The 15235-nt window shown below is 41.1% G+C and overlaps 1 protein-coding gene across 3 annotated transcripts in view; it reads right to left on the minus strand.

Annotated features, from left to right (window-relative positions):
- The window catches only part of LOC136885748 (uncharacterized), a 123205-nt gene that overhangs the window by 65532 nt on the left and 42438 nt on the right, over positions 1 to 15235 (minus strand). For all 3 annotated transcript variants that reach the window (XM_067158482.2, XM_067158484.2, XM_068230450.1), the window contains exons 2-4: positions 13239 to 14758; positions 12177 to 12343; positions 11045 to 11170 (exon numbers count right to left, since the gene is read on the minus strand). In XM_067158482.2, coding sequence (XP_067014583.2) covers positions 11045 to 11170; positions 12177 to 12343; positions 13239 to 14751 — 1806 coding nt within the window. In that variant the 5' untranslated portion in view covers positions 14752 to 14758. The remainder of the gene's footprint in view (positions 1 to 11044; positions 11171 to 12176; positions 12344 to 13238; positions 14759 to 15235) is intronic.

Here is a 15235-nt window from a genome sequence, read left to right on the forward strand (position 1 = left end):
AAACTGTCACTTGTATTAGGCTATTGTAGCAGTCAGTTCGTGAAACCTCTCTACTATGTACCTAAAACGTTATGTTATAAGCAGTTTCTAGCCTTCATTCACCACATCTTTTAGTAAGTTGAGAGACATGAAAAAAATAGAAAAGGTGAAGGTAAACTATTTAAAGAGACTACTTTGCATCTCTAAATATACACCTTCGCGGTTGGCATATGAGTTAACGAGAGAGATTTGAGATCCATGATGATAGATAAATGTCTTTATTGGCTTAGATGAGGCCATTGGGCCTTCTCTTACACTAAACCAATTAGTGTACATAAAAGTCATAATTAATATTACCGTAATTAATACTAGATAAGACACAATCAAAATGTAACTGAAATAAAATTCCACCACAGTGACACATACACATAACAGCAATAATAATAATAATAATAATAATAATAATAATAATATGGAATTAAAGGTAGATTATTAAAATCAATCAAAGGCATTTATGTTGACAATTGGGCTTCAGTGAGAATTGATGGTAGAATGAGTTCTTGGTTCAGGGTACTTACAGGAGTTAGACAAGGCTGTAATCTTCCACCTTTGCTGTTCATAGTTTACATGGATCATCTGCTGAAAGGTATAAAATGGCAGGGAGGGATTCAGTTAGGTGGAAATGTAGTAAGCAGTTTGGCCTATGCTGACGACTTGGTCTTAACGGCAGATTGTGCCGAAAGCCTGCAGTCTAATCTCTTGGAACTTGAAAATAGGTGCAGTGAGTATGGTATGAAAATTAGCCTCTCGAAGACTAAATTGATGTCAGTAGGTACGAAATTCAACAGAATTGAATGTCAGATTGGTGATACAAAGCTAGAACAGGTCGATAATTTCAAGTATTTAGGTTGTGTGTTCTCCAAGGATGGTAATATAGTAAGTGAGACTGAATCAAGGTGTAGTAAAGCTAATGCAGTGAGCTCGCAGTTGCGATCAGCAGTATTCTGTAAGAAGGAAGTCAGCTCCCAGACGAAACTATCTTTACATCGGTCTGTTTTCAGACCAACTTTGCTTTACGGGAGCGAAAGCTGGGTGGACTCAGGATATCTTATTCATAAGTTAGAAGTAACAGACATGAAAGTAGCAAGAATGATTGCTGGTACAAACAGGTGGGAACAATGGCAGGATGGTACTCGGAATGAAGAGATAAAGGCTAATTTAGGAATGAACTCGATGGATGAAGCTGTACGCATAAACCGGCTTCGGTGGTGGGGTCATGTGAGACGAATGGAGGAGGATAGGTTACCTAGGAGAATAATGGACTCTGTTATGGAGGGTAAGAGAAGTAGAGGGAGACCAAGACGACGATGGTTAGACTCTGTTTCTAACGATTTAAAGATAAGTGGTATAGAACTAAATGAGGCCACAACACTAGTTGCAAATCGAGGATTGTGGCGACGTTTAGTAAATTCTCAGAGGCTTGCAGACTGAACGCTGAAAGGCATAACAGTCTATAATGATTATGTATGTATAATAATAATAATAATAATAATAATAATAATAATAATAATAATGATAATGATATTGTAGTAACATGCTGAATGAAAGATCAGAAATGCACAGTTTATTCGCATCCTGCTATACCTCTTAACGCTCTTTTAGATGGCACTGCAGTTGGTATTCCTCTGACGTCGTCCGGTAAACGATTCCATTCTCGTGCGGCCAACACCGACAATGGTTTTTTTTCCTAGTTGTTTTACGTCGCACCGACACAGATAGGTCTTACGGCGACGATGGGACAGGAAAGGGCTAGGAGTGGGAAGGAAGCGGTCGTGGCCTTAATTAAGGTACAGCCCCAGCATTTGCCTGGAGTGAAAATGGGAAATCACGGAAAACCATTTTCAGGGCTGCCGACAGTGGGATTCGAACCTACTATCTCCCGAATACTGGATACTGGCCGCACTTAAGCGACTGCAGCTATCGAGCTCGGTACACCGAGAATGAGCTGTTAAATGCGGCAGTTCGATGGTGAGGGATGATGAGCAGGTTGGATGTTTGAGCCCTTGTATGTCCGTCATGAACATATGACAAGTAATGGAAACGCGAAGAAAGGTAAGATGGGGAAGATGTAGTAAGAACTCGATGAAGGAGAGACAAAGTGTGATGGTTACGACGAACATGGAGTCGCGACCACTCTAGTTTTAGGAAAGATGGTGACACGTGGTCAAATTTTCTTAAATTGCATATATATCTCACACACGCATTTTGAGCGCTCTGTAGCCTCAGAGAAAATTGTGCAGACCAAGTCATGCGTTCGTCGGTGATAACACCAAGATTCTTCACTTGAGATACAAAAGGAATTGGAACATCCTGAAGGATTACTCTTGGCAACGGACGTTTAGTTATACTTGTCATTTGACTTTCATGACCAAGAAGGATTACTTGCGACTTTGTAGGGTTCAATTTCAGGCCGTGCATAACAGACCAATCACTAACAGCTTGTAAGTCAATGTTTAGTAAGTCTATATTTTCCTGAAGGTCTTGTGTTGTAGAGTCTGTGTAGAGTTGAAGATCGTTAGCGTACATATGGTATTTTCAGTGTAATTCGATGATGTGTCATTCACAAAGAGTGCGAAAAGAAGAGGACCAAGTACAGAACTTTAGGGACTCCTCTGTTCACGTGGCGCCACGAGGAAACTATTCCATTATTACCTTTCACACATTGTTGACGTCCGTGAAGATAGCAATGCATCCAAGCAATCGTACTCTGAGAAAAATGTAGAGCTTTCAGTTTTACAAGTGTCCGACTCGTTGGCTGAATGGTCAGCGTACTGGCCTTCGGTTCAGAAGGTCCCGGGTTCGATTCCCGGCCGGGTCGGGGATTTTAACTTTCATTGGTTAATTCCAGTGGCCCGGGGGCTGGGAGTTTGTGCTGTCCCCAACATCCCTGCAACTCACACACCACACTTAACGCTATCCTCCACCACAATAACACGCAGCTATCTACACATGGCAGATGCCGCCCACCCTCATCGGAGGGTCTGCCTTACAAGGGCTGCACTCGGCTAGAAATAGCCACACGAAATTTATATAGTTTTACAAGTAAAATGTCAATGTCTACGCTGTCGAAAGCTTTACTGTAATCTAGTAGTACCAGAACTGTGAATCGTCCTGTCTATTGCTTGTCTAACGTCCTCAGTCACTTTAAGTAAGGCTGTAGTTGTACTATGTCCTTGTCGGAAACCGGAGTGGAGAGGATTAAGGAGATTGTGCGTTCGAATGTATTCAGACATTTGTGTATGGACCTACATATTCTAAGATTTTAAATAAAGCTGATAAAATACAGATTGGACGATAGTCTCCCTCGTTCGAAGGCATTTGACTTTTTGAAAGTAGCACAATAGCCTTCTTCCAGAGAGATGGATATGTCGAGTATAGAGGAGAGAAATTGATTATATGAGTTAAGGTTGGTAATATACAATCAAGAATTAGTTTGATCATGTCACTCCCAATGTCATCAAATCCTTTTGCTTTGGCGCGTATTCTGAGGACTGCTTTTCTGACTTGGAGGGGCGTCACGTAACTGAAATAGAATTTCTCTCTGTCAGGGGTAGGGTGTGTACCGTAATAATTCATCCACCTTGTCAATACCAAATCTGAAATTTATTACAAACCGGAGAACATGTACGGTCTACGCACTCTTATTATTCTGTGCTAACGAATTCACCGTGGCCCACATCCTCACAGAGCGTATGGAGCTTCGGCCAGCAGGAGTCATTCGAACTCATACTGCTGATCTCGTCATTATTATTCAGGTGCATAATATAATATTCCCTTTTGATGTTCTTGTATCCATTTCCTCTCTAAAATAGTTTTACCCCCTGTGGGTGGGGGACGCAGGTGAAGAATACACCCACGGTATCCTCTGCCTGTCGTAAGAGGCGACTAAAAGGGGTGACCAAGGGATGATCAAATCAAAACCAGGATACTACTTATAATTAGTACCACCACGCAGGGAACACCATGGGTCGGTTTTACTTGCGCGTACTATCACTATGTTAGGTACACAATAGGTTTATGATTAGTAGCGACAGTGTGTGCTCAGGATACATTTTACAGTACCTGTGATTCGTACCACTATATGAGCGACACCATGGTTCTGCCTTGCCTATGATTAGTACCCACTATGTGAGGAACACCACGGGATAGTGCGAGTCCTTGTGGTTAGTCCACTTATGTGAAGAACACCATAAGTTTGCGTTGCCTGTAAATAGCGACACAGTGTGCGAAACATCATAGGTCCGTGTTACATGTGCGCATTACATTATCTGTGAGTAGTACCATACTGTGTGGAATACCGCGAGTCTACGCAATTTTTGATTAGTACCGCAACATGACAAATACCATGGTTCTACTTTCCTAACGATAAGTACCATTATGAGGGGCCGATGACCTGGATTTTGGACGTGTTTAGACTACAAGCATCATTGTGCTTTAGAAGCAATACCTTGATCAGTAATAGTCTACTATTGTTTAACGCTAGTTTCTGGGATTGTGGGGCATTGCGGGGCGGATCCGTTGATTGTTTTAACTTCATATCCATCCATTCCTTCTTCGTCCTCACGTTTTGAATTCTAGTCAGTGGAGGATTATGGATTTTTAATTGTCCTTACATTTCGTCTGATTTCGTGACATTAGAGGCCGATGACCTGGATGTTAGGCCATTTTAAATAATAATAATCATCATCATCATCATCAAAGTTTTTGTTTATTTTAACTTATTTTTCAAATGCATTCCTTCAATAAATAATGTAATTCAATTTTCATTTTTGTTTTCACTTAATTTGCTCGGTATCGTCGCCATAAGACCTGTCTGTGTCGGTGCGACGTAAAGCCACTAGCAAAAAAAAAAAAAAAAAATGCTCGGAGAGGACGATTGCCTTGTTGTACTTCCTCTTACAACAAAAATCACCACCACCACCTGTCCGATAACCTGTGTCCTTCCTTTGTGTGTTTACTGTTAATTAATTAGGATAGAAATTTTGCAGGAAGCGGGCTTGAATTAAATATTAGGTACTATCTCAGTGTTCATGTGAAGCTGAAGTGAAGAACTAACAAATATTTAGCTTTCTGGGATGGTACAGAGGGAATGATATTTTGAATCAGGAGTTGTTGTTTTGTTTTCTCTATCTCTTGTGCACGTTGTTTTTAAGAAGCGGATGATGTCTTTGATGAAATGTGTAGGTCCGCACCCAGACTGTGTGTCTTTAGCTCGTGGAGTGTGACGTCAGGGGCCTGGAAGTGCTGGAGCCCACCCATTTCCGGCGGAATATTTGTCCCTTTTATTGTCCTAAGAACATGGCCTTTTATTGTACCATGACGAGGTAAACACTGTGAAGAAACCACCCTCTAAACACTCGCGGATCTATGTCGTCATACAGCACTCGAGTTATATTGCCGAGCTCTAAATGCTGGTCACTGACCCTTTACGAGTACAGTAGCTCCCCCTATGGGACAGTAGGTAAATCAAATCCGGCGGGAACAAGTCCATGTCGTAAGATGTCGCCAGGTAAAAGATCTCTGGTGTTCACCCGACCAAATAGACGTTTACTCTGCCATCTGGTAGGACCAGAGTAAAACGGAACGTCGAAATTGACGAGCAGACAGTCAGATGGCGTCAAATTAAAGTCTTCACACGGTAGCTGAGGCCATACGATTATTATTATTATTATTATTATTATTATTATTATTATTATTATTATTATTATTATTATCTCACTGCGTTTGCGCATTGTGTCCGTGATCTTCTCTGTCTTAGAGTGGATTTCTTGTCTGGAGTTTCTTATGTACATCCCGTTTTTTGTACTTTGGGCCAAGAATGTTCTTGGATAATCTTTCTCTCTTTTTTTCTCTAACTTAGCGAGCGCTCATTTCTGAGAGAGGATAAGGCATTCTGACGCATAGAGAGATACCGACTAGACGACGGTGTTAAAATGATTTGTAGACAAGCACCTTATGTTATGTCCGGCTCCATGCCTAAATGGTTAACGTGCTGGACTTTGGTCACAGGGGTCCCGGGCTCGATTCCCAGTAGGGTCGGGAATTTTAACCAGCATTGGTTAATTTCCCTGGCATGGGGGCTGGATGTGTTATCTTCATCATCACTTCATCATCACTTCATCCTCACCAGGACGCGCAGGTTGCCTACGGGGGTCAAATCGAAAGACCTGCAGCTGGCGAGCCGAACCGTCCCTGGATCTCCCGGCACTAAAAGCCATACGCCATTCCATTTCATTTACCTTATGTTATACAAGCTGTTACCCGCGGCATCGCTAACGTCGATTTCATAATTTGAACCCCCCCCCCCCCACCGCGTAATCGGACTTTCCGAAAACTAAAAAGACGTGTTTATTTTTAAAGATGATTCCAAATACCAATTTTTACTTCTGTAACATATTAAGTTTTTGAGATATACTCATTTTCAAAATTCACCCATTTTTCACCTCTTTTCATCCTCCCTTAGGTGGATTTTCCAAAAACAAAGAAATAAAAGTTTCTTTTTTAAAAGGAGATTCCATGCACCAATTTTCACGTCTTTAACATCTTCATTTTTGAGATATAAGCATCATCATCAAAGGGAATCGACCCCCTTTTACTTTTACCCCTTAAGTGGATATTCTGAAAAAAATATATGTGTTCCTTTATTTTTGAAGGTGATTCCAAATACCAATTTTCAAGTCTTTGAACTGTTCTGTTTTCGAGATATGGATATACTCATTTTAAAAATTCATCCCCCTTTTCACCAACCTTAGCGACAGAATATCCAACCAAAAATCCTCCCTTAGTGGCACCTACAACTCTCTTATAAATGTATCCCCAAATTTAATTTCTTTACGTCCAGTAGTTACGTCCAGATGATGAATCAGTCAGTCAGGACATGTTATTTTGTATATATAGATGTTCCTTGTGGTTTGGAAAGCTACCTCCATTTATTTTATTTTCCTTTTTTTTTTCTATGAGCGCTAAGACCTCTGTATCTAGCCTGTTTGATTGGATCTAATTATTATTATTATTATTATTATTATTATTATTATTATTATTATTATTATTATTATTATTATTATTATTATTATTATCTGTGAACCATGTGACCTTGTTGCGGTGGTGTGCGTCCCGATGAAGCAGGAAGGGCGGCGAACTGGACGATTGACCGATGGTCTTATAAAAATATTTAACATACAGTACTTTAGCTATGCTGATACTGTTACGCGGCTGAAAAAAACGGGAAACTACAGCCGTAACCAACTCCCGTGGACATGCAGTTCTATGTAATGTATGTGTGTATGTACGTAGATGTGTAAGAGAGATCCTCATCACACTTATTCATATAAATAAACATTTAAATTATCTGCCTTTGGTATCTAACATACTACTCTATTTATCGGCTTTCCACTATATCTGGAGGATGCTGTATTGAGATAGAGTTAATCTGAAATTGAACAGTTCCGTGTCTCCAGCAGATAGGAGCTTCAACAATCGCATAGCCCCTATATCAGCCAACAAGATACCGGGCACGCATTGGATGGAGTTCGCTACTTTATCTTTATCCCTGACAACTACCGAGCGAGTGGAACAGGAGATGGAGTTCGAACCCTACTCTTGACAGCCCTGAAGATGGTTTCCCGTGGTTTCCCATTTTCACACCACGCTGGACCTTAATAATTAAGACCACTTTTGCTTTTTCCCAGTCCCGCTCCTAGCCCTTCCCTATCCCATTGTGAATGAAGATAGTAGAATTCTTCCCGGTATCCCCTGCCTGTCGTAAGAGGTAACTAAAAGGGAATCCAGTGGTCTTAACTTGGGGGCGTGGGTTGGCGACCACGGGGGCCTTATCTGAGTCCTGGCATTATTTCCACTTACTTGTGTCAGGCTCCTCATTTTCATCTATCTTATCCGATCTCCCTCGGTCAAGTCTTGTTCTTTTCTGACCTCCATGGTATTAGGTGTTAAGGCCTATGGAGTTTTTCATTTTCACGCCCTTCGTGGCGTTTGTATTTCTTTGACCGATACCTTCATTTTGAAGTGTCAGACCTCTTCCCTTTTCCTTCTGGTTATTGTTAATAGAAGATGGTTGCCTAGTCGAACTTCCTTTTTATTTATTTATTTAATTTAATTTAATTTAATTTAATTTAATTTACTGTACATACTCTCTGCATGCTCCACTACATCAATAGTACTACATGCACTTACAATACATTTTCTTACAAATGCACGAACATAAATTACATTTGAATAATTACATTTCTAGATGACTGTTAATCTTATCAATATCAATCAATATCAGTCTTTTTTTTTTCCTGAGAGCTTGAACGTCCAGAGCATTAACAAATTTGGAAAATTCCTTTAAATACTTTTTTTAATAGGACAGATTTCTACATTGGCCAATTATCATATCTGTGGTTTTGTAGATACAAAGAAAGTGCGACTCGAATTGAGAAGAATAGCTTTTGACAACTGGAGCAAGAAAGAGCATAAAGGCAAAGGTGTAGTCCTGTTTAAACAGTATACTCCAGCGAATACGTGGATTCGTGATCATAAAGGATTGTCTTGCAGTGAATGGCGTGATGCAATAAAAATGAACGCCAATGTTTCTGCTGTGCGTACTGTACCTGGCAGATCCCAGGGCAACAGCCTCTGTCGGCGTTGCCACAGAGAGTTCGAAACTCTTTCACATGTCCTGGGAGCCTGTCCACATGGTGAATTACTACGCACCTCACGTCGTAATGTAGCCAGATCAATGATAGCTAACGCTCTGAGAGGACAAGGTTATAATGTCTATGAAGAAGTACACGGTCTCTCCAACAGAGAAAGCAACCGACGCATTGACATTATTGATTTTAAGCCATCCTGTTGTGAAGGTTTCATCATTGATCCAACAATTAGATTTGAGACCAACGGAAACCAGCCGGAAAAGGTCGATGCAGAAAAAAGAAGAATTTATGAGGAAACGGTGGACTTCTATAAGCGAAAATATAAGCTCTCATCCATTTCTGTAATCGGATTGATGTTAGGTGCTCGAGGAACCATATCTACATGTTTTGTCAACTTCTGCAATACCTTTGGGCTGAATAGAGATTGTATCTATAACATCACGATTACCACACTCAAGAAGTCCATCATGATCTTCAAGAACCATGCTTGCGGACCTCAAATGTTTGACATGCCTCACTCGATTGCCTACATTTATCATACGATCACATTATCTATTGTATCCACATCCATTATTGTTGTTAAGGTACTCTTTGTCTTTGGGCAACCTGCAGCTGTTGCAGGAAGATTGTATAATAATAATAATGATAATAATAATAATAATAATAATAATAATAATAATAATAATAATAATAATAATAATATATGATTTATTTATTTATTTATTTATTTTCTTAGGAAATCAAAACAGCGACATGCCGAATTACACAGTACCCGGTGAGAAATATATTTACAATTGAGTAACTTGGTATAACGCAAACTTTAAAAAATGAAAAAGCAACGAAGAAAGATCAACTTACGACAAAAGTAGCGAAAGAAAATTAAAAACTAACAAGGTAACTGTATGGAAGTCCGGCCCCGCGGTTTAGGGGGTAACGCGTCCACCTGTCACCCGGTGGCCCCGGGTTCGATTCCAGGCCGGGTCCGGGGTTTTTAATTGTAAATTATTAATATCTCTGACGTGGGGACTGAGTGTTTGTGTATGCCTTGCCGTTCCTTTCCTCACATTCAACACTTTACACTTCCGCCATTTACAAAATACGCGCAGGTTCCTCACGTAAGGTGAAAGTAGGGGCAAAGGATATTTCTAGGTCGACGTCCCGAGCAAAAAAAAAAAAAACACTAGGGATACAACAATTAAGAATAAAAATAATGGTAAATGAAAAGAGCGGGGAAAATTAAAGATTGAATGTAAAACTAATAATAATGTTATTTGCTTTACGTCCCACTAACTACTTTTTACGGTTTTCGGAGACGCAGAGGTGCCGGAATTTAGTCCCGCAGGAGTTCTTTTACGTGCCAGTAAATCTACCGACACGAGGCTGTCGTATTTGAGCACCTTCAAATACCACCGGACTGAGCCAGGATCGAACCTGCCGAGTTGGGGTCAGAAGGCCAACGCCTCAACCGTCTGAGCCAATCAGCCCGGCGAAGGGGAGTAATTATAGATAGGTACAGTAAGAGAAATACAGATATGACACATAAGTAACGGTATACAGTAGTACGATAAAAAAATAAATAAATATTACATTATGTAGCCTACAACAGAGGGGACTGCAAGGAGAAGAGAAAAATGGAATGTGTCACGGACATCAGATTTACCCAACATATCACAAATGAGGCGTCGTTAACTTTTTAAAAACATTTGAGAGGTATTTTCATATGGATCTATTTCAATAATCCAGTTTTTAAATGAGTAAAAATTAGTTTGTAACGTAAATATACACACAATAATTTGCATGCTCGTGCTTGTTGAGCAGAACATCAAAATGAAATAAATCACGCCTTACATGTAAACAACATTGTGAGAAAGCATACAAGCTACATTTTCGATAGAATTATGTACCCGAGAAATGAGCCATCGGATTTCTTCGTTAATTTCAACATACTTTCTTATCACTGTATTTCAATAATCCTGTAAGAAATCTTTTTTGAGATTTTTTAAAAAAGATACAAATTAATTCGCGACTGAAACGCGTAAAGAATGTCTTCCTTTATTTTTTTGTGTGATTTACAATATTTAATTGGAACAAATATTATTTATTTGGTTTGCTATTTACTTATACAGTAGAATGTAAATGGATTTTGTTAACAAAGGGCTTTTACTATACTATGCACGTCTTATATTTAGTTTAATAGTGCAGTAATATTATCTTGTTCTGTTGGTGGTGTAGTTTATATGACTCTGGAGATCGCAGATATGTTCTTACAGTCACAATTCACGTAAAATACACACGTGTTGGCCAAAAATAAGAAATGGAGTTGCATCTATGGTCTGAATAGACTTCGTACTCACCCCGTGTAGTTTGAAGTATAATCCGCATGCGTTACACACAGGTTCACCGTTGTTGTTTCTCCTCCACAGTGTTGTGTTGTTGGTATTGCAGTTGGCACACGACACTCCTGCTCGTCTGTTGCCGGTCTGAAACATTACCATCCACACATACCACTGAGTACAATGAAAAATACACGGTGCGCACCGCCCAGACCTGAATTCAAGGGTCATTTTCGCAGAGACTATTGTAGGCTACATATCACCCTGAAATTTCTAAATGTGGTCCAGTATACTTATATTTAATGACGTCCATTGATTATATATCTATTTATTTAAAGTTAATTTTTAATATGATAGGTGAAATACTCTTAATTTTACCGAAAAGAGAGAGTGAATTTGTGTATCTGTTTCTAAAAATCTATTTAAGGTAAAGGATTAAATCTTCTCATATGTATTCTTAGAACCCATGTCTAACTTCTTTAGCAGTTGTATTTATTTGGTGTATTTTAGGAAAATGTAAAACGTTAAAGTAAACACTACCCTCAATTTATGAACATTTTTAAGGGAGGATATTTCCTCCTCCCACAATATTCCTTCATTTGTCATTAAATGTGCTATCTGTTATCAAATACAACTCTATAAATAAGTATACAATGCTTCAACCGTCTCGTACCACATGACCTAGCTACTGCAACTAGATAACTTTCATGTTAAAAATTATCGTTACAAAGAAAACACGTCTCAAAATGAGTGTTTTCTGCTGTATTCCTACTGACTTACAATCTTGCAATATTTCTTTAGAGTATTGAATCTAATGAACCTATTCAATATGTCTGAACCAAGTATAATATTAGCACTATAATTATTTAAACCTTCGACAACGTGCGGTAATGCGTGGCGCAATGGATTCAGAGAGACACACGTTCCACTTGAATACATTACATAATATAACCATTGGAGTATATATTTTGTTGTTCAGGAGGATTAGAAGAATTCATTCCTGACAAAAGGAAAAAATGCTCATTTTGATGACTTCAGATTACTATAGGCCTATCCCTTTAAGAGAATTTACAATTGGATAACAATCTCCTCATTGTTTAAGTATAAACTAGAACATTTCATGCATAGAGGCACATCATTGGACTACACTCACCGCGTTCATTTTCTTCTGCTGCGAGCGAACTGGAGGTCTGTTGACGCCATTGATCTTGTTGTATAGGCCACACGCATTACACAGGTAGTGTCCTGTACCGTCCCGACGCCACAAGGGCGTCACACTGGCAGCGCAGTTGACGCACTCCTTGATGTCTATCACGTGGCCTGTAAGGAAAGATTAATATATTATTCCTTTAATATTTTAGGAAAAAATAAGAATGCATATACCATAAATTACACACAAAAAATAGTCATAAACCATTTAGACACCGTGTCCATTATAATGTCCATTGCTTTTGCTCTCTAAAAGACTCCTGCCAATTTGTAACTTCTGTAAGCACTTCCGCATGTTCATACACGCATTTGCTTATGCTTTTGTAAAATAGTGCCATCTTTGCACCTGACGATGGTAAATAAGTAGAGTTTGTAAAGTATTGTCGAACAACCATCAAGTGAAGAAATCCCACCTCCTTCGAATTTATGAAAATTGTTATTTTATGTTACAAATAGAGACAAGTATGTAGTTTTTTAATCTCTCTCTTATTGTCCCCTCACTTGTGAATATCGTGATCTCGGAAAAGGCTATTGTTGAATTTTCTCCATCGCTTGAGGTCCTCGGCCAGACGTGCTCTACCAAAGGGGTTCAACCCAGGTACATTTTTGATAATATTGGACCATCGAGTGAGAACTCGTCCGCGATCTCTCTTTCTAGGAATATTTCCAAGGATGATCAGTTTTCTATGTTGTCATTCTCACATCGCATAGTATGTCGAAAGAAATTGTGTAGTTCTTTGGTTACACACTGATAATAATTTAATTCCGAGTGAGCTGGTTGGCAATGAATTCATTAGTGTGAAATGAATGGTCATACATTGGCAAAGACACTTTTATTGTATCCTGTGCATGACCGCAGACTTGTCAAACATACATTACAATTTAAAACATTTTCATAAGAAAAGGATCCTAAATATCTTCTTCAGAAATGTCCTTTGAGAGGTGTAAATTTTGTTAAAATTGTTCCACTGTGGAGAAAGAACTAAGAGAAACACAGAGTACTCACCAGGATCGTAGGCGTTGTCGATCTCCATGCTCCAGGTGACCGAAGAGCTTCCCGCGCTGCTGCCAAACCCGCTATGGTAGTCCTGCAGCCTCAGCGCGCCTTCCGACACCATGGATCCGGAGCCTCCAACACCGTAGCCGCCGGTCACGAAGTCTATACTCGTCGGTGACCCTCCGTTGACGGTCGCCGTTGACCAGAATTGGGTGGAATCCGATAATTTTGTGGAGTATTGGTAACTGGTGCCATTACCGTAGAGCGTGACTTGAGATCCTCCGGGGGACGCTGGGGCTTGATCGTACCCCTGGAGTCCGCTGGAGCTGCTGTACAGCTGAGGTTGTGGGGTGGACACTTTTGTGTTGGCTGATGTCAGCGTGGGGTCTGACTTCATGTAGACTTTGGTGGTTCCCCCAGGAGACTGGTAAAGGCTGCCGATTTCTCCAGAACTTGAAGGGCTCAGCTTGCCCTGAAAGGTGTAATTCGATCCGGAGATGACGAGCGGTTGTTGGTAGTGCGAAGGGCTCTCCGAGTAGGCACTATGGTACGACGCGTTCTGAGCAGCGGCCGCTGCGCTCATGGACACAGTCTCCAGGGTGGTGTATGTCGTACCAGACATATCGCTGCCCTGCAGTTCTTGCTGATGATGACCACCGAGATGCGATATTGTGCCATCCTGTGCGCTCTTCAGCTGCTGTAGACTTGGAATGTCACTCTCCTCGTGTTCGTACTTGAGGCCTGAGGCGCTGGGGGTGTTCTCGTAAATGTGGTGTGTCTGCGGGATGTGCTCCAATGGGGGTGGAGGTGTCATGTGCTGTTGGTGGTTGTAGGATTCCTCTCCGGACAGCATCTGAGGAGGGGTAGCATATCTCGTGCTTACTTCGATCCCCGGAGACGAATAGCGGTGATCTGAGCTGGTGGGAGGGATGTACCGCTCTCGTGGCATGGGGGATGGTGTAGACGTGTTGGTGTAGTGGTGATCTGTTACGTAGCGCATGCTTGGAATGGAGTTTATGGCCATCAGTGGCGGGGGTGGGCTGGGGGTATACTGCTCTGGCAGGCTGGTGTAGATATGCGCCTGAGACAACTGGATGTGGTGGTCTGTGGATGGGCTTTGTCGAACTTGTCGCTGCTGGGACATTGGCGGCAGTTGTTCTTGGGACGGAGGGGAGTAGTGGTGAGCCGTGCTTGTCTGCGGGGTTGGCGGGGGTTGTAGGTGTTCCTGGGTTATGTATTGCTGTTCTGGGGATGATGGCTTGTTGCTAGGAGGTGGAGTGTAGTGTTCTGATGAAGCCTGATCTGGCCGCGGTGTAGACGCCGCACCGAACATGCTGTTCACTGCTTGAGTTGCCCCATCCTCTGGAGAAGGCTCGTTGTGGGACGATGACGGCGAGGGAGTGCTGGTGGTTGTGATGATGGTACCGGCCTTGGTGAGGGTGCGCACAGGGTGGCGGTGAGCAGTGATCACAGAGCGCGCGCCAATCGCCTCCCCAGTGGCCTCAGTCTGAGGTGAGTTCATCGTTCACCTGCAAGGACAAGGCTCTAGTTAAATGAACTCCAAAGTTTGGTTGGATCCTCAAATAGGACCACCAAAGGTTATGCCGTTCGAAGGAAACCGCAAAAACCAATGGCGGTGCCATGAGGCGTACAAGGCGTGAAGTTTACCATTGCTTTCTTCACTTAGCGAGAATATGCTGTTGCAGCATGGCACCTTTCATTACATCTAGATACATCTAGATTCATTACTCAGCGCCATCCATAACTCAGCAGCTATTGATGACATTTCGGTAGAAGCTACATTTCACTCTGGCAGATGTACCAAAAAGGCTTAATAAGAGGGTTACACAAGACAAGAAATTGTACAGAAAAACTAAAGTTGATGAATTTGGGACTTACCTTAAATCACAATTCAGTTGTTGGATAAGTGAAGGGAGTAACGTGGATACACTTTGGGCTAAATTTAAAGGAATTATTTGGGAAGGAGAGAAGAGATTTGTACCTGT

The sequence above is a fragment of the Anabrus simplex genome, chromosome 14 (assembly GCF_040414725.1).
Source record: "Anabrus simplex isolate iqAnaSimp1 chromosome 14, ASM4041472v1, whole genome shotgun sequence".
Taxonomy (NCBI): domain Eukaryota; kingdom Metazoa; phylum Arthropoda; class Insecta; order Orthoptera; family Tettigoniidae; genus Anabrus; species Anabrus simplex.